The sequence below is a fragment of the Ambystoma mexicanum genome, chromosome 6p (genome assembly GCF_040938575.1).
Source record: "Ambystoma mexicanum isolate Mex_15411 chromosome 6p, UKY_AmexF1_1, whole genome shotgun sequence".
Taxonomy (NCBI): domain Eukaryota; kingdom Metazoa; phylum Chordata; class Amphibia; order Caudata; family Ambystomatidae; genus Ambystoma; species Ambystoma mexicanum.
Window position 1 is genome coordinate 223438149 of NC_090935.1, and position 19925 is coordinate 223458073.

General features: G+C 44.7%; 1 protein-coding gene across 1 annotated transcript in view; it reads right to left on the minus strand.

Moving 5' to 3' along the window:
- The window catches only part of PSTPIP2 (proline-serine-threonine phosphatase interacting protein 2), a 796554-nt gene extending 777283 nt beyond the window's left edge, over positions 1-19271 (minus strand). The window contains exon 1 of the mRNA XM_069626899.1: positions 19124-19271. Coding sequence (XP_069483000.1) covers positions 19124-19156 — 33 coding nt within the window. The 5' untranslated portion in view covers positions 19157-19271. The remainder of the gene's footprint in view (positions 1-19123) is intronic.
- Positions 19272-19925: the final 654 nt, after the last annotated feature.

Sequence of the window (19925 nt, forward strand, 5' to 3'; positions counted from 1 at the left end):
CTAATACCGCTGTGATACCGCCAATGCAAAATAGCGTTACCGCTACTCGGTCCGGCACTATTAGCGCCGGATCACGAGTTGCAGTAAGTTCCCATTACCCACTGGGTCAATTGGACACAAGCACTATTAGTGTTAGCGCAATTAGCGCCGCACTAATAGCGCCAAAAAATGAGCAGAAAATTGAGTATTCTACTTGGTAAAGCTCCAAGCTTTCCGCCCAACTCATGATTTGGCCATTCCATGAATGCGGCGGTAATAGCCTTACTGCCACATTTAAGGGCTGAGGCCAAACTCGTGTTGAGGCCCATTTAGCTTGGTACGACTTAGTCCAGGCACAATGGGATTGGTGCAGTTGTTATAGGTCACTTCCTATGGAGGCCACTGTTTGACACATGAGCAGACTGAATGACAGAGGATTATTGTCATTTTCTCAACACCACACAATGTTGGGAAGCCGGAATTTGAAATCTGCTCTATTGGTTCCAAATTCCTTGCTTACAATAGTTTGACACACATGTAAAAAAAAACGTCAGAGCAAGCAAACTCAATAGCAAGCCTCTCTGCAAAATGTATTAAGTGCTGTGTATAAATGACTTGAAAAACTTTCCTTTGCAACCTTTCCTTTGCCTATTTTTCTTTTTATTCAGAAACCCATACACCAGGGAAGCGCCCCAATAACCAAAAGATGTCGTCTGCCATGCGTTTGGCTTTGGGGCAAGAACTGAGAGTCCCAGGTGATGGGCCATGATTCGGGGAAGTGGCCATGCTTGGTTTTGATGTAGAAGGCCCCACTGTAATCCATCAGCAGCCAGTGCCGGCCGCTCATTCTCAGGACCTTGGAAATGTGGGCACTAATTAATAGCAGACGATCAGATGTGTTTGCAATGCCCTGAATTTGTTGAAAAGCAAAGGGTGCAGCGCGTCTCAATCGGCCCTAATGATTGACTGTCATCTTGGAAGTGTTTTTCCTATAATGTTTTCAAACCGGTGCAAAAGTCACGTGAGCAAACATTTCTCCCGATGTAAAGCAATGAGCGCCCGGGTGATAATAGCTTTTGTGAGCGTGGGTGAGGGCACCAACTAGGCTACATTTCCTATGACATTATAGAAGCTCTTGCTTTCCGCGGGATCTTTAACTTGTGTTGTATGTAATAATGTCCGGTTAATATATCCTGACCTGTGGCCACCAATGGTAAAAAAAAAAAAAATAATTAAAAAAGTGTTTTTTATTGCTTTAACGTTTTAAAATAATAATTTCAAAAACCCATCATAATCAAAATTAAACATTACAAACATTAGACCTAATATTTACAAAGCATCTAAAAGTATTCCAATACTTGAAAGGCAATTGTCTTCATTAATAAATCTTTCATAACGCGCTTAATACTGGAGACCAGTCTTTAAGCCCGAGACCGGGATTCAAACCAGTGTTGCCAACAAACACGTTGCTCCTGAGCCATCCTCCCGGCCTGCCACCATCCTTCCTGCTTTACATAATCCAAAGTTATTTCTACCAAATAAATGAGCTGATCCATCCGTCTCCTGTACTCTATCTAGCCCAATAGAGTGTCAAGTTCATCCATAAAAACCTTTTTGGCTAAGAAACTAATCACGAGTTTCTAATTCATACATTCACATAATGAATCTAATGTTCCAATTGGCCGCATTCCTTAGGCATCCTATATAAGATTAATCCTCAGAAGGATTTTTAATTCATGCCATAGTTCAGGGGTACAGCTTTGCTCCTTGTACAATTTCACACCCTTCCGCCAATCTGCACCACATTTTGCATAGATACCTGTTAGGACCCTCCGTACATTCATGGTTACATGAGATTTGGGCACCCCACCTCTTTCCTCGGATATCAGCCCCTGGTTGCCTGAAATTGGCAAAACATCAATGTGGTCGTAGAAGGACCAGACAAAGCTCATTTAACGCGTCTCGACGCGAGTAACAAAACTCAAGGACCCCGAAAACCACATTGCAAGGCCACAGGATGCACGGTTTCCAAGATATTTGCCCCACAAAGCACTGCACCACACAAGGGTGAGGCGATAGGTGCGGAGAGCGCACTGTAGATCCCAGTATGCCGCAGCACGCCAACTCTCGCCTCATTCACATCTACTACAAGGTGTGTCAGCCAGCCACATGCACCCATTGGCAGTGCAGATTACTTCAGCGTGCAAAGCACATCAAGTGATAAGCGACTCGGAACAGCAACCTATAGGATCATTGATTTTCCACAATTGATGATAGTGTTATCATGTCTGTCTAGAGAACCTGTGCAGAGTACAGGTACTTGTTACTAGTTAATAATAAATGCATCCATGGGCCTCATTAGGACCCAGGCGGACTTCGCGGTGCTAAATGCACCGCGAAGCATGGCGGAAAGCCGCCGATAGCGCCATGGGGGTTGGCGGATTCACCGCCCCATTCCGACCTTGGCGGAGCGGTGAATCCCCATTCCCCATTTTACCCTTCCCCATTCCCATTTTTGCCCCATAGGGTATAATGGGAGTGGGGAAGGAGTTAATTACGCCACCGTAAAATACGGTGGCGTAATTAACAACGAGGTCCCGTAGCGCCATGGTTTTCTCCGCCTGGTAAAACCAGCCGGAAAAGGCCGCCATGGCGCTACGGGAACTCGTAGTATGGCGGAGAGGTACGCCATGCACTACGCTGGCGTAAAACCCTCTCCGCCAGGGTCCTATATATTCAAAGGTCGTCTCACAGCTGCACTTCATTCAATTGCATACAAGAAGACCTCTTTATTGAGTAGTGCGATTCTCCTTAGCCAACTGCATAGTGCATACTGCATAGTGAGAGCGTCAGGATGACATAGTGAGAAACCCCACCTTGAGTACATTTGCACTCAAATCATCTCTTAACTCTATAGCCCACTCGAAATCTTAGTATGCTCCCTAGACTACTTCCTGGTTCTATACATCTTTCCCCATTTCCAAACTTAATGCTTCCAAAATGTCTTTCTAAAGGCGCACCAGTGCAATAGTCACAGATAATTGCCCCCTACTCATCACACTCTCATCCAAAGCGTTTCTGGTATTACACTAGCACACAAATGAATACATTTCTCAATTTATTTTCTTCGCTTTTCTTAACATAGTACAATCTAGGACCAAATGCTGCAAGGTTTCTTCTTGCGGTTTTATACAAAACCTGCAGGTGCAGAGACCCTGAGGAATATTATTACAGAGGCCTACTACTTCCATTGTGTGGAGAAGATTAAGTGCTTCATTCTAACCTTGGCGGTATCCTGGTGGTAGAGCTGCCCGGATACCGGCAAAGGTTGTTACTGTTTCTGGCACTCGGTTGGTATTACGAGTGCCGACGGCATTGCTGCCGGAACACGAGTGCCAGCAGTACGGTGTAAATCCCCATTCATGGAGTCTCATGGAGTCCCATTGGACTCCATGAGGGCATTTGCCGCTGTGGCGGTAATGAGTGCTTTTATTGCCGGTGGGGCGCCTGGGTTATCTCCAGCTTTTAGCTGGAGGTAAGCCAAGGTGCCCCACTGGCAAACCCATAGTCGGGCAGATCTGCAGACACTGGCACTTTTTTACTGGGCCACCGACTCAGAATGAGCCCCTAAATACTGTATTTCATATACCAATTTCGAATTGATGGGGATGGACTTTTTCATGTAGGCCGCAGGCGATCGGATTGTGGAAGAAGAGTCAACATACTGTTTATATAATCTCTGCAGTGCTAGTGTTTCCCATGTTTCTATCATGTCTAGCTCTTTGATCTTTCTTTCTAAATTGGAATTCTCTTGTGATTTACCTGGATCTATGTTAACTTGATAGGGATATCCTTCACATACATGCATAAGCTCCTGGAGGACTGAGTTCCTTTCCAGCTGAGCGAACTTCCCCAATTCAGTCAATAAGTTGGTCCACTTAATCTCAAGCAACTTGAAACACAAATTCAGTTTGTTCCACTTTATCAAAGACGTAACGCAGAACATGAGTCTTAAAAGCACAATTGGTTGAAACGCTGGAAGACCCAGTACGGATTGCCATATCTTGCCCTCTAAGGTAATTATCCAATTTCAATTGCTTGTTTCTATTCATTTTTACCCATGTATCATACTCAGGGTTGATTTATTTTGATAAAGCTTTATTAGTACAACAAGGGAATAACATAAATATTCACCCTCCAGAATTTTTATATGTGCTATGAAAGAACTCTCCTTTGCAGTTAGTTTATCTTTCACAAAACGAATACGTCTCCTATTTGCATTTAGAAATCCTAGGAATGTGAAATATTTCACCTTGTCAATGTTTGTTCAATTAATATACCATTTAAAGATACTAATAAACCTCGTTTTTGGAGGATTGGATTTACCCTAGAATATTAATTTTGGCAAATTTCCAAAATTGTCCAGGCTAGGTTTTAATGCTATTGGTATAGTATCTAATAGGTTTATATCGTCGGCATAAGCTAACCTGCCGATAGCATATTTTTGGAAGAAATATGTTTGGTTTGGAAAGTACCTTCTTTAGATCTGATATATACTGATTGAAAAGACAGGGGGACAAAACGCAGCCCTGTCTCAGACCTGAACAAGAAGTAAACTCTTTAGATAACACCCCTTCAGAGGCCAGTCTAATCTGGAGTGTGGTATCTGTACGGATCATGGTTATGATGTTCAGTTGGCTCAAGGTTATGATCCAAGCTACTCATGTCACCCAAAGCCTATTTCTATACACCTTGGCAAAGGTAGCAGACATGCCTTGACATACAGAGTGCAAGGCACTTTCTTTGATGATGTGCTTTTTATCGGCAAAGCGTGTAAATTAAGCCGCTCACTGCATTACCCATATTCTTATGAAAACCAGTTTGATAAATGCTCAATCTACCGTTCTTTTGGCCTAAATTGTCAGATAGTTTAGGATGAAGTAGGCCAATACCTTGCTAGATCTATCAATTAAGGAAATATGGCTGTAGATCAATGTAGAGGCTCTAGCTCTTTTTTAATCAATTGGGTCTATGACAACATCATGCAGCCCTTCCTTGTAAAATGACGTCCGTGTACAATGTCATCAATATATTACGCCATAATCTTGCATCAGCCTTTTGAGTGACATTAGGAATACCACCCAGCCCACATGCCCTTGAGGTTTTTAAACCACCCAATACTACTACTTCAAGCTTCCACAGTGATATGCTCAATTCTCTAGTTAACATCTGCGCCCGAATGCAGTCATCTGCCTGGTGCGCATAAGAAATGTTTCAAATTCAAAAGAATTCAAATACTATCAATAGATCAATAGATCCTCAAAGTTTGAGACCCAGGATTGCGCAATACGGAAGATACAAAAGGTGCAACTACCCAGAAAGACTTAGGAATGCAATTTGTTTGCATTTTAGTCGGTTTTTGTCCATTATTGTTTAGCAAGGACCAGATCCCTCTATTTTCCTTTAGAGCAAGGAATTTAATCATTTGCTGGCCCGCCATCATATTTTAATTTATTCCATACATCTTCAGCCAGTTTTTGTATGTTTGTGAGAAATAGGGCTGGATGATAAGGACGCAAAGTCATATCTCAATATTTGTGGGTGGAATAGCGATATACGATATACATCCCGATATTGTTTATGTGGGTTAAATGCTCAATTGTAAGCCGCCAATTACACGTGAGATGTCACAAACACCTTTATTTATAAGACATTGATCAAAATAAAGTGCAAATATAGGGTTCCTCTTCCTGTTTGAGAATGCCCACAGCTGTGTAAATATCAAAATGCAAATAATAAAATAGTAGTATATGTAATAATATATATACATGTATAGATCTTGATGTTAACGATATTGTCACACCCTATTTCGATTTTGTAAATATATCGATAGATCTCCAAAACTTAACATATCGCCCAGCCCTACTCTGAATCAATGAAAGCAAGAAACAGCTACATAGCAGTCATATAAAAAGGCCCTTTACATAACAAGAATATATCCCATAAATAAAATATGTTTTACTTGAATAATAACAACAGAAAAAGATCTCAAAAAGTCTTGAAAGAAAACAATTTATCAAGGGGTTTTAGGCGTTAATGTTCTTGTCCGGGCCCTGGCTAGGTAGACAGAGCAAATACCAGGTCTTGGAAAAGGGGGCTCCTAACACAGGGCTTCAGCACTGTCCAGCGTTCATACTCGGCGGTTCTTGAGGCAAGATTTAAGATTGCATGAGCATATTTTGAAATACCCTTTGCAAATAAACAGAAAATGTTGAAGGTATTGCAGTGGTCAACTTGGCAAAAGGGGCAACTAAAATTTCCTGTTTTATACCATAGATTCATGAGGGGCATTAGGGAAAGGATATCAGGGCACAGTTTCATGAAAAGAGGGCACGCAAATGGGGAATTAATATCGATCAGGTAGCTCTCGCAGTTCCATGTCGTTTTGTTTGCCAAATAACTCCATCCAGCAATCAGGGTCAAACAGTCAGTGGTCTTTTTTGTGCATTCCCATTCTATAAAAGCATCTTTAATTAGGATACTGCTACTTCCCTGAACAAGCCAAGGCTCGAACCAGAGGTGCTCCACGTTCAAAAGATACAATGTTGACCTAATAAAGGCCAGCCATGGGAGCCTATTAGATCCTTCACAGCTCATCAAGTCCTTGAGAGCTTCACAATAGCTTCCCCAACTCATGATTGGACCAGAGCCTGGCCCAGTATGACAAAGGTTTAAGGGCAGATAGGCCACGACACTGGTCAGTCCTAGTTCAAGGTGCACATGAGTAGGTTGTTAAAAATAAATATATATTTCCCATAGTTGTTATACAGGTAAGTCTACCATGGCCTCTCAGTTCTGCTCCGTATACTGCCCCAACAGCCTGAGAGCTCGGGATAGGTGTGCATCTACGGGCAGTATTTATCATTATGTTTTCATCATTTGCCATTGTTGGACACTCTAAAGCCCAGATAATGAAATGACGAGACTGCATCTATCACACTGCCTCTAATTTGGATGGTTATGTTAGTATGCCCCCACATCCACATGCCACAGCATATGACTTTGGTTTTGCTAGTGTTGACAATGAGGCCCTTCTCGCCGCACATCTTGGCAAGCTGCCCAGCTACTCTTAGAAGGCCACTAGGCGTTCCGGGCACAAGGACTGCATCATCAGCAAACATCCAAATATTGATTTATTTTCACCCCCTAGCCTAGGTGGACCAGCAAGGTCAATCGCCAAGTAATGTACAGTATCATTAAAGTAGATAGGGAAAAGAGTGGGAGCCAGCACACAGCCCTGTCTGACCCCCTTCTCTACCGGGATCTGCCCCGTACACTCCCCACTGTTCCCACATCTGACCGATGCAGTATTTCCGGTGTTCAGCAACAAGAAGGTACTAAGCAGAGAGCCTGGGATATTCCCATTTTGCAGTATCTTTAACAGCTTGTCTTGAGGTCAGCAAAGAGTAAATACAGCATGTCAGAGCCCTAGACGACATACTTCTGTATCAGAGTAAAAGGTCTGTAGGTCTGATCTGTCGGACTTACTCGTCTCCTGAAGCCTGCTTGAAGATTGCAGATCCAGCTAGAATCTTCTATCCATTCTTCTAATCTTTTGAGGTTCAGTTTTCCAAATATCTTGCCTTTAGCGTCAAGTAAAGAAATAGGGAAGCAGTTGCCTGGATCGTCCCTAAACCCCCTTTTCATGGACAAGGACAATCTCTGCCTGGGTCCACGATGGGAGCACTACAGAAAAGATTGCACACGTTTTACAGATAAGGGACCAATAAGCTTTGTTTCATCTTGTAAACGTTCACCAGAATGTTATCAGGACCAGGTGCCTTCCCTCCGCACGGAGATGCTACAGTGTCGCCTACTTCCTTAATGAAAATACTAGGTGGTCTCCCACATGGTCTTCAGGGACTAACAGCAGATTGGTGGTCCCTCCTGGATCTATGTAAACCAATCTGTCCTCTTTCATAACGGTTAGAGAAGCGGTTGCACCAGGTATTTTCCGTGATGGCAAACTCGAAGAGGGTGCCCTCATCTCGGTCACCTAGGTAGGAGATTTGTCAGAAGGCTTTTTTGTCTTTTGCTCGAGTAGCTATAATCAAGTTCTCCCATCTAGTGATCGATTTGGTTTCTTTTGTTGGTTAACCAATTCTTGATATTCTTTCCTAATAATAGACAATCGCATCTGGTCAGAGGGGTTAGCTGATTTTAGTACAGATAATAATTCAAGCTTTCTGTTTCTACAATCGTAATCGAACCAAAACGGTGCTACGTTTTTGTGTTCTTTTACCCTCTGAAAGATTGGTGGGTTTGGTCAAATAGTTTAGCAATTCTGTTATTTTATCATTCAATTCCAGGAGCATCCCCTCATTAGCAAAGCCATGGGCAAACGCTATCTTCAGGGCAATGTGTCTCAAAGCATTGCTGTCTACCTAAGTTCCATGCTCGCATACGATCCTCACTATTGTATCTAGGCCGTCCTTCACTAATTCACCTAACGCTAAATTACCACCTACATGCACAGTTTGTGTGAGTCTCCACAAGTCAACTTTAGAGGACCACCAGTTTGTGGTCTGCAGATCCTTTAAAGCCAATGATGTACACACAATACAAGCTTCATGTCCCTGCCGCAATATCGGTCTTCTGCTAACCCTTAGCTTTCTTTTCTTGTTACGCTGCTCCTCATACCACACTCTCGTGCCTCCCGAGTCTTTTCTACTTGTATTAGCTTCTGTCCTCTGACAATCATTCTTCTCTGGATGTGTATGTGTGTGCTCACCTGCAGGTGGTATTTTCCTTCTTCACAACTAAAAGGGGACTTTTTCATTGTCCCCTGATAGGAGTTTATGTAGATTTTCTTCATCCTCATTCTCTCTCTTGCACCATGACTAGTTTGGATTCTGGATTTTTGACACCCGACCCAGTATTGCGGTGCCAAGGAGCCTCAATCACCTACAAAACAGTGATAACCAAAACCCTGCTGTACCTGGAGGGAACTCACCATCTCCAGACGCCAATAGCAGCGATAGATGTGACAAGAGCCCCAGACTAGAAACAAAGACCTGCAAGAGGGAAGAAAGCCGGCAGCAGGACCTTCCCTTGTTCTGCACCTGTTTCAGGAACATGTTAGCAATGCAGATCAGACTGACCCCCTCAATCCTACATTTCAGGAAGGACCCGAAGACCCTACACTTCAAAGAACTTGTCACCAATCGCTGAGCGCGCGACACCAAGACTACTTCTCCCTGGTCGGGGGGATCCCGTCCACCTCAGCCCCTACCCATTCTGGCAACATTGATTGCTCCCCAAGCCCTACCTGTAGACCCCCGGGTGCCTCTCCGATGTACAGCACATTGATACTTTGCAGCTACATATGTGATTATTAAATCCCACACAAAAATAAACATAAAAGTATTTAATTGCCCTAAGCTCTTGTTGATGGCCCGTTAAATTGGGCTGAGGGCAAATTCGCCATGAGTGGCCCCACCCGCAGGCTCTAAAACCAAATGAAACCATGCATGAGTGAGGTGCTTTGCGTAGAGTACTTGCCTAGGCGATTTAGATGTTAGCAGCTAAAGAAAACAAGGCACATTGAAGAAAAGGGACGTGCACAGCAGAAAATACTTTTGTCAAGTGGATAAACTGGGATTTCAACAAGGTTTTCCACTTCACAATTTGGCAGTGTGTACATCTTCCTCTATCCCATATTTCACTTGACAATAAAATGCAATGCTACCTACCGTTTTCTTTGAAGACCTAAATTAGCACGTTGTTCAATCAAGCTGGCTTGCAAAGCACACAACCACATGATAAATGTACCTGGCAAAATATGAGAAATATGTATGGAAACATGCTAGGCAAAACCAGCATTATTCGCTTTGAAAAGAAATATGAGCACTTCAGAGAATGCATATTTCTTTTGCCACATTTCCTTTACAATATGGGTGCAAACATTTAAATGCACTTGTATTGTTCTCCACAGTACAATGTCAAATTGTAGAAAGGGAACATGCCGTCAGTATTTGAGAAGTTGATCATCTTGATGAAATAAAAAATACTTTGAGATACGAAACCAAGAAATCTGTGTGCTGCGCCTCATATCCAGTCACCCTCCTAGCTGTGATCCAATTCAATAGTTTCGGATTGAGGTGGCACTAAGGTGCCAACGAATTGACAAATCTAAAAAACAGCAAATGAAGGAAAGCAGGCTGGTAGAGGTATGGGCAGCTCCACTCACCCCTTGCAATCAGTACCCTGGGCAGATGCTTATTGCTGGCCCTGCTCAGCAAATCACCCACATTCTGGATTCAGATAACTAGCCCTATGTACTTGAAGGCGTCTAGGCTTGGAAAGAGGCTGAGTGGTCTGCGCAAATGTCACCCGCAGTAGCTCAGAGGAAGGGTTATGTGACAGAGACACTCCCTAACCCCTGGGGAAATCCGGGGGCTAACGGGGAACATTGACCATCAGTCAGAGGTCATGATGGTAAGAACATCTGCAGATACCTTGGCACCTGCCACCTGCTGGCCGCCCTTCTTGTTTACCATTGATGAAAATGAGAACATGCAGCTTTTCAGAATCCTTGCTGGGTCCAAGTTGGACTACTGCATTGCCTTACTTTGTGGCACCTCTGAAAAGAACCTGAATAGGCTCCAGGTTCTCCCAAACAATGCTCTTCGAGCAGCACTAGACCTAAGTGTGACCATATCTCGGAAGCTAGTAGATCGGTCCACTGGCTCCCTATCTAAGAAAGAATCAAGTTCAAACCCCTATCAATTTCCCCATCAGTGTCTGGCCAGCAACGCCCCTTCATTCCTAGCCAAGCGGATAACAAAATAAAACACGTCAGCATGTCCACTCAGATCAGTCACTGTCTCCTCATCCCGAGATTTAGTTGGAAACGAGCCCGGGGATCTGGCTTCCTGGTGGTAGCAGCCAACCTCTGGAACGATCTGCCACTTCATCTACGAACTAAGCCCCGCTGCCAGATGCTCAGATAAAGGCTAGAGGCACGTCTTCTTTAACTAACCCTGGGAACTTATCTACCCGCTGTCTCAGCACGTCTGTAACCAGCGCCTAGATGCCAGGGACTTTGTGCGCTTCTATAAATGGATAAAAAAATAAATCTCTCATCCTGTTCGCTCAGAAAACCAACTATCCTACAAAAACATGATGCAGAGGGATCGGTGGTCCCCTTTAATCCACTGTATATGCAAGTATAAATCCATCCCCTCCCCTCCCCTCCCCCATCATAAACAAAACGCTGCTGTAACATGCACTAAGTTGGTCCAGCCAGTTTTGTCCATGTAACTATGACACTTTCTTGCAACAGCGCCTTGAGCAAGTACAACTATGGGAGGAGCCAGTTTTTAGAATGGAGTCCAACCACTCCAAGATGGTGGTCGGCTAATTGAGCCCTCGGTCCATGGGGACGGTATTACAGGTAAATGCCTGGTTGCACGTAAAAGGGGGGGCACACACATAGGGAGGAGGCAGACAAATCAGAGCTGTTAATGAGACAATTCATACCTACCCAAATAACCAGCTGTATAAATAGTGACCCAAGGCACCTTGCTGTGCGAGAGTTAGGGCCACCATCACACAATAGCTGGCCCTGTACCAGTAAGAGGAGCAAGAGAAGGAGGGAACAGGAGGGGGCTTAGCCAAATGTGATCCACTTTGAGAGAGGTAAGAATTCTGCTAGGAGTGGAAGAATTATAAGAAGAGCAAGTAGCCTAGTGGCGAGAATGGTCCCGATCCCTGCGGAAACTGTAAGGGGACTGGAGCTGAAAGGAAGAACGTTGGTATGACACTGACCGCGAGAACCTGATAAGAGCATGGGCCAGGCTCAAGCCAAGAAGGGGGACCCTTGTCTGGGGGTTATAATCACTACAGCCTGAAAAATACCCAGATAGGGGGTAGAAATCCCTAGCCAAGGAAACCAGTGGTAGCTGTGTAGGGAGGTAAGTTCATGGTCGTGCCCTAGGGGACTCTGTTCACCTGTTGGGGCAAGAGTGGAAGCGCTGCAGCTTTGTGCCGCAACAGGAGCGTGTTGTACGGCTACTGATCCGCAGAGGATCCCTCTTCTGGACCATCGACCTAAGTAAAGAGGCATGCTAGGCCCTTTAAAAACCCCTAGATTGTGAGTTTAGAAAAGGATGCCCGCCAGGTGTGGCAGCTCCAGCACCTTGTGGTTTAGAATAAGGAACCAGACGCTGGACTCGGGGCATATTTAAGGCTGGGCATTGCACCGGGGCATATTTAAGGCTGGGCCTTGCACCGGGGCTGATTTATTCTGCCACATAGACACAGTTAAGAGGTAGGGTTCGCTTGTCATGTTTTGTTGAACCTACCCCGATGCCCTGTAGCAGTCTCTCTCACCCTACCTCGATGTTCAGGCATGGGTGAAGGAAAACTGGGACTTAAGTTGGGAAATCTGACCAGGTTAGGCTAGGTAGGGGAGGAAGGAACAGTCCTACAGTTATGGGCTCTCTCCCTGGAACCAGGGTACCGGATACTGCCATACACGCTATGCTTTGTTTCTTGGAGGCATGGTTTCCCAGTTCAGAACCTTTGCTTCAGCTTCACTGCCCTGCCAGCTAGGTGCCCCCAGATTTCGTCTCCGCCGCTCTCTCTATCGACCTCCGACCTTAAGAATAAAAGCCATCCTACTGCAGTTGGCAAGTGTGATTTAAAGTTTTTATTTTCAAATAAACAAAACAAATGAACCAATGTCATCAACAAGTAACCTAAAAGCATCTAGTAAATGTTAACCAGCACAATAACATATCAGATCACATCAATACCAAGGCCATTTAAAAAGGCAAGAAATAAAGGAAGAAAAAGAAAATAGATCAAAGATTAAAGAACCAAAACATAATTATACTATCAAACATTGCTAACAGTAAATAAAGCATCATACAATGAATCAAAGAGAACCATGTTGGCATTATAGTTAACAGACCTGAGACCTTGCAGTCCAAATAATAGGTATACATCAACCATAAACTTCAAGGAAACTTCCCCAAATGTCCCAAAATTTCTCAGCGTCTTCTGAGTCTCTGTAAGTGGCCTTCTCATAAGTGGAGACAGTGAGAAGTTCTTCCACCCATTCGTCAATGTTAAAGGAGCTGCTTGACTTCCACATTCTCAGTATCACCCTCTTGGCGATCATACATGCCCGGAGGAACCAAGTTTTCCTTCCAAAGGTTAAATCATCAAACTGAGATATGCCACCTAAAATCAGAAGGGAGCCAGGTCGAGGGATTGTACAGTTCAAAACCAATCCTAATCTTTCACATACATGTTCCCAAAATGTTCTCGTTTTCGGGCAGAACCACAACAAGTGACTGAGGGAGCCACTTGCACCTTTGCACTTCCAGCGGAGATCGTCCTCCAAGAGTTGCCTCCGAAATAACTTAGCTGGTGTCCAGTAGGATCTTAAAAGAATTTTAGTTTGTGATGCTCTAAGGCCCCAGTCCAAACTCACCAAACGAGTATTCTCGCAGCACCGTTGCCAACAGTTTGGATCAATGTCCTCTCCCAGCTCTTCTGCCCAGATAAATGGTAATCTTAGGTCCCCCTTTCAGCAAGCATTCAAGAATCCATTTAACGTGGCAGCTGGATGGAAAGCACTTGAACATGTTTGTAGTGCCGACCAGGCGACATTTTGAATTTCCAAATGAGGCAATTCAAAACAATTTGCCACAATAGTTTTCAATTTTCGGTATTCAGCGAGTGTACAATCCACCATGTTATAGGATTGCCAAAGTTGTGTGTATGAGGTCCAATTTGCCCCTTCTATAAGATCATGGATGTACTTAATGCCCCTCAGGAACCATTCCGGCAAAAAAAACGTTTTCCCCTGATATTTCAAGGCGGATCTGCATTCATACGCTTGGATATTTCACACCAGCAATCCTGCAAGAAACTAGTCAAGGGATTCGCTTCTTTGGATTAACATTTCTTAGTGGTCAACAGAGCTTCTGGATCCAGTTGGGACACCATGCCGCACTCCCACACCAAATCACATGGTCGTTCATTACTAGAATCAATGATCTTACATAGATGGCGTGCAGTTGGCAAGTGTGCTGAAGGCTCTGTTTTCCCCTTCCCCATGACAGCACATTGATACCACTTCCTTGATAGACTGTGCACTAACACATGCATGCAATCAGTGTGTGCACTAACACATGCACACAATCAGTGTAAGAGATCAGGGATCACCAGTCTCAGAAAACGAAGGCCATCAGAGTAAGACCGTTTAAAAAGTGCACATCTGAACAAAAACCAGATCCTTGAGCATGCTGCAATGCAAGGGTCTGCAACCTTCACATTCCTGCACTAAAACATTAGCAGCAGTCTGCAGCAGCAGCAGCAGCCAGAAGCCAGCGGCCAAGCCTGGGTCAGCAAGAAACCGTCAGCAGAATAGGGACGTAGAAGGCTTCAGCGGGGCAAGTGCTGGAGAAAGGTTAACAAAGGGAATGTGCGTCTTTTGCTCTGTGCTGCACCCACCCCTCATTAACCCCGCCACCCCCCCGTCCGAGTCAGCTCGGGGTACCAGCGCAGCTAGTCAGCAAACACGTCTGGCATCAGAACTTTGTACACAATGCAGACGTGTCCCCATCTTGCACAGCCAGCATATATAATCCAGCAATTAGCCCCAAAATTCTGGCCCCCATCATAAAATACAGGAGAGGTGGCCAACCTACGAGCTAGTGGCAGAACTCCAACCGCCCTGCACCGGTGCATCCCCAGTTATCTCTAGCTCCACCACCACAGTCGCTAAAATAGAGAGAAGTCCCAGCCTTGGAATGGACACAGGAACATTGGAAAATGGCTCTCTCCCAGTTGCTAAATGACCCGGCTCAGTGGGAATTGGCATAAGATCGAGGGTATCCTTGATTGCATGTGAAATGGAAATAGCAGTGCAGTTAAAGAAATCTCTAGGGCCGTCATTGACACACAGCTTTCCGGCAAACCATGGAAGGAGACGCGATAAAGGTGTGTTAACGGAGGCTCTCTGTAACGTTTGTGGGGAGCAGAGTGGGTGAAGACTTGCCTTTTCCAGCACACCTATTTATCGCGTACCCTGTGGCCACCCCGAGATGTTGCCGCCTGTGCCACAGCTCAAACCATACTTTCCAGCAGAGACCTTCCAAGACATTCACAAGATCATGTCAGGGCTAGTCTAGATCTTCTTTCGGGTACCTGGAGAGTGGAGACTGGCAAAAAGACTACTGGTGTGGAGTACTCCTGTTACAAGGGTACATTGTGTTGATCTTGAAATCTAATCGAAACGTGTCCTTCTCTAGCGAGATCAGTAAACGACGAAGAAGCCTGCATTGTGGTTTCGATAAGGCCTCACTTTGGTAAGGGCCGCAGACACGCTAAAACAGTTCCAATGCCTTCTTTAATGCTCCTTTGTAGATTAGTGCTCTCAGGGCAAATAAATGTGACAAACAGCAATTAAATATAACTCCCACACACTGCAAAATGAAAGTAAATGACATTGATCCAATTTGAATTCATTTCCATTCTACACACTATATAATATGCAAAGAGAGTGAATGCAGAATACTCCTTTTCCCCTTCGCCTGTGCTCACCTAGTGCTAATCAGACGGCTCTTCTATGTACATAAGGCTCTGATTCACATGTACTACAACTCCAGAGGAAGACACTTTAAATAACGGTGAAAAATTGTGCATTTTACAACACACTTTCTGAGACCAATGGAGTACAAAGCCACGCAGTTTACAATCAATTTTTAAGATGGGGGAAAAAACTCAGTGAGAAACCAAGTCACCAACAGTGCACAGTAGCCTTTTGCAACAAACGTTCATGATGCCTCTGCACACTATATACTTGTCAAAAAACGTTTTCAGGATGACTGTGCCCATACATGCCCATGCTGGCTGCACCAATATGCAAATTAACAAGGATGGTCCAGGGAGTCCCTCTGCCGGACATTAGTCCCGGGTTACGAGAGCCGTACCCCAGAGTCTTTAGCTCACTATCTTTCACAGAGAAGAAATATCCCAAACATATCAGTCTTTGTCCTGCCCTAGGTCAGTCCAGCACCGAAATGCTAAGCAATTCTTCTCTGAACAAGAGTACCAACAGCAACGTGTTTCAGTCTAGTTGGACCTTATAAGTAGGGTGGAGCTGTGCCTCTCTAAGAATAGTGAGCAAGGGGTCCACGTCTGGATTCCCCTAATAACTTAGGGTGAGACCCAAAGTTACTTAAATTATGCAAATTAACAAGGATGGTCCTGGGAGTCCCTCTGCCGGACATTCGTCCCGGGTTACGAGAGACTTACCCAGAGTCTTTAGCTCACTATCTTTCACCAAGGAGAAATATCTAAAACATATCAGTCTTTGTCCTGCCCTGGGGCAGTCCAGCACCGAAATGCTAGGCAATTCTCCTCTGAGCTTCACCCTACTGATGAGGTCCAACCAGACTGAAACACGTGTCTGGGTTGCTGTTGGTACTCTTATTCAGAGATGCAGGACAAAGACTGATATGTTTTGGATATTTTTACTCTGTGAAAGATACTGAGCTAAAGAATTTGGGTAAGGCTCTCATAACCAGGACTAATGTCTGGCAGAGAGACTCTCAGGACCCACCCTTGTTAATTTGCATAATTTAAGTAGCTTTGGGTCTCACCCTAAATTACTAGGGAAATCCAGATATTGACCCCTTGCTCACTATTCTTAGAGGGGCACAGCTCCACCATCCTGATGTCTGGGGTTGCTGTTGGTTCTCTTGCTCAGAGGAGAATTGCCTAGTCTTTCACTGCTGGACTGCCCCAGGGCAGGACAAAGACTGATATGTTTTGGATATTTTTCCTCTGCGAAAGATAGTCAGCAAAAGAATCTGGGTAAGGCTCTCGTAACCAGGACCAATGTCTGGCAGAGAGACTCCCATTACTCCGCTTATTAATTTGGCTGCGTCAATATATACCAGTATTTTCACATAAGAGCATACTCATTTATACAATGCCCGTAATGCCAGCTACGATACTATAAGAAACCATGCCCATGCTGACTCTGCCAATGTATGCCATTATCCCCACATAACAAGCCATGATAATAGAAAGTGTCTTTGCTGCCTCAAAAGCCTGCGCCCCTCATAAGAACATTCATGATGTTGGCTTTGCACTTCTCGCCAGTATAAAATACTGTGCCATAATAGGAAAACGGGTGTCTGCCGGATACACAAATGCCCCCTCCTCCCCCACGTCTAAGATGAATCATCTTGGTTTTGCACTTAATGCGAGTATGGAATGCCATGCCATAGTAACGCAACATGTATTGGCTGGCTACAGCAATGCGCCCTGATATGTAAGAACAATCATCATAGTGGCTTTGATCTTAAATCCACAGTATAGAATGCCATGCCATAGTAAGAAAACATGTCTTTGCCATAGTAAGAAATGTCTTTGCTGGCTGCACAAATGCCCCCTCCCTTACGCAGGAACACTCAACTCAGCAGTGCCCTTAACACCAGTATGGAATGATATGCCATAGTAGTAAGAAAACATGTCTTTGCTGGCTGCACAAATGCCCCCTCCCTTACACGGGAACACTCAACTCAGCAGTGCCCTTAACACCAGTATGGAATGATATGCCATAGTACGAAAACATGTCTTTGCTGGCTGCACAAATGCCCCCTCCCTTACGCAGGAACCCTCAACTCAGCAGTGCCCTTAACTCCAGTATGGAATGACATGCCTTAGTAAGAAAACATGTCTTTGCTGGCTGCACAAATGCCACCTCCCTTACGCAGGAACACTCAACTCAGCAGTGCCCTTAACACCAGTATGGAATGATATGCCATAGTAGTAAGAAAACATGTCTTTGCTGGCTGCACAAATGCCCCCTCCCTTACACGGGAACACTCAACTCAGCAGTGCCCTTAACACCAGTATGGAATGATATGCCATAGTAGTAAGAAAACATGTCTTTGCTGGCTGCACAAATGCCCCCTCCCTTACGCAGAATCACTCAAGTCAGCAGTGCCCTTAACTCCAGTATGGAATGATATGCCATAGTAAGAAGATGTTGCTGGCTACCCACAAATGTAAGATCATGTTGGCTTGACATCAACAGCATATGCATCCATGTAAGCACTGTATGTCATGATAATGTGTCACCCCTGTCTTCATATTCCTATATACAGTGGGTGTCCGTATACCGCGTTTCCTCATACTGTTGGTCTTAGGGCTGTATGCCCCAGCCCTGCTTACCCGAGCACACTCCGTCTAAGAGATGCATACTGTTGTCGTGTATTTTCTATTGGTGCATGCGTTACCCGCAGTGTATGGACAGCGCTTTATGTGCTCACACTCTACACCCTACACCCTACACCCTACACCCTACACCCTACAAGGGTATAATCTAGCAGAGCACGCCCAGTGCCATACGTCCTCGCACTCCATGCCATAGCACTCTATCTTGGCCGTGCACCTTCTGTTTGGATGTCTTTTATAACTTGCACTCTGGACGCTATGTATTTAGATTCACGGATAGGGTGCCCCTTGCGCTTAATACCCAGAGGTTTCTGGGCGCGGACCCAGGGATCGAACCTGTGTTGCTCCGTGTGGTCTTGCTTCCAAGGCGAGCACGCTGCACCCGAGCTATCTAACCCAGACTTAACAGAGACTAAGCTAGCACATCATAGAATGGTATAACACAGCATAGATGAAACGTGAATAAAACAGCATACTGTGCCACACGATTCCCCTGCATTGCATAACAGGATAGAACAGCGGACAGTGCATCACATAGCCTGATATACCAAAGCATAGCATGGCTTCATATAGCATTCACATGATACAGCACAGGACCTGTCTATCAAGTCGTTCCCAGATAGCATGAAATACAGCGACACTTGCTATTCGTGCATACTTGCTGTCACTGGTAACGGGAGCGAGTAACCCGGTGTCTGCCAGGACAGCCTGGGGCGCTCTCGTCTTGGAGACGGCGAGACCGGTCTGCACACAGTCACTACTAAGGTTACAGAAACTGCCAACGTTTCTTCGGATGTGACATTCCGGGTGCGCTAGAACTGTCCCCCGGGCGCTGCACCTGTACTTCCCATTCGCATCCAAGCACCCAGGTCATTCTTACCCAAAAGTTGTCCTTGAAGTAGGTGCCCTTCATTTTCTGCACCCCGTGGACAGGCGAAGAGAGAAAAATTGCTCCCGGGCTGACACCAGGCAGACGGAAATGAAAGTGTGCAAATCCTCACCGTTCTTCCACAGCACCGAGAAATAATGTAACTTTTAGTTCCTCAAATCTCCTTCCCTCTACTGTAGAACTGTTTTCCTCCAGGTCCTAAACACCCCGTGTTACAACTCTTTCGTGTCAGTTTTATGGACTTTAGCAAACAGTTTGATGGAAGTAATGCAAGGTTGTATACTGCCACCTGCTGGGCAGGTTAAAAAAGTACACTGCAGTCTGTCCAGCAATTTGATATCGACTTAGATGTAAAACACCACATTTATTGCAATATCGGTAGAGGTTTTTGTATTGTTTTAATATTTAAAAATATTGCAAAAAATATATGGCATTTAAAATACAGTTTCTTCAAATATCAAATTCATTAAACGAAGTATGCATGGTAAGTTTAAACAAACCATAAAAACGAGTTAAGAAAGGTGTTATATAGTGCTTGGGATGGATACAGAAGCCTGGTGATGTAAGAGAGAATGTGTGTGTGTGAGTGAGAGAATGTGTGCAGATAAGGGCCTAGAAACAGTGAGTTGGAGAGCCCCTGCCTGGGTGATGGGAGCCAGTGGCTATCTCTGTAAGATCTTGATGTAACAGACTGAAGCTGTAATAAAGGAACTATACTGGGACCTACCTGTGTGCCTGAGGATACTACAATATTTCAAAAGGTAAAAAGGAATGCAGAATACTGCATTAGACA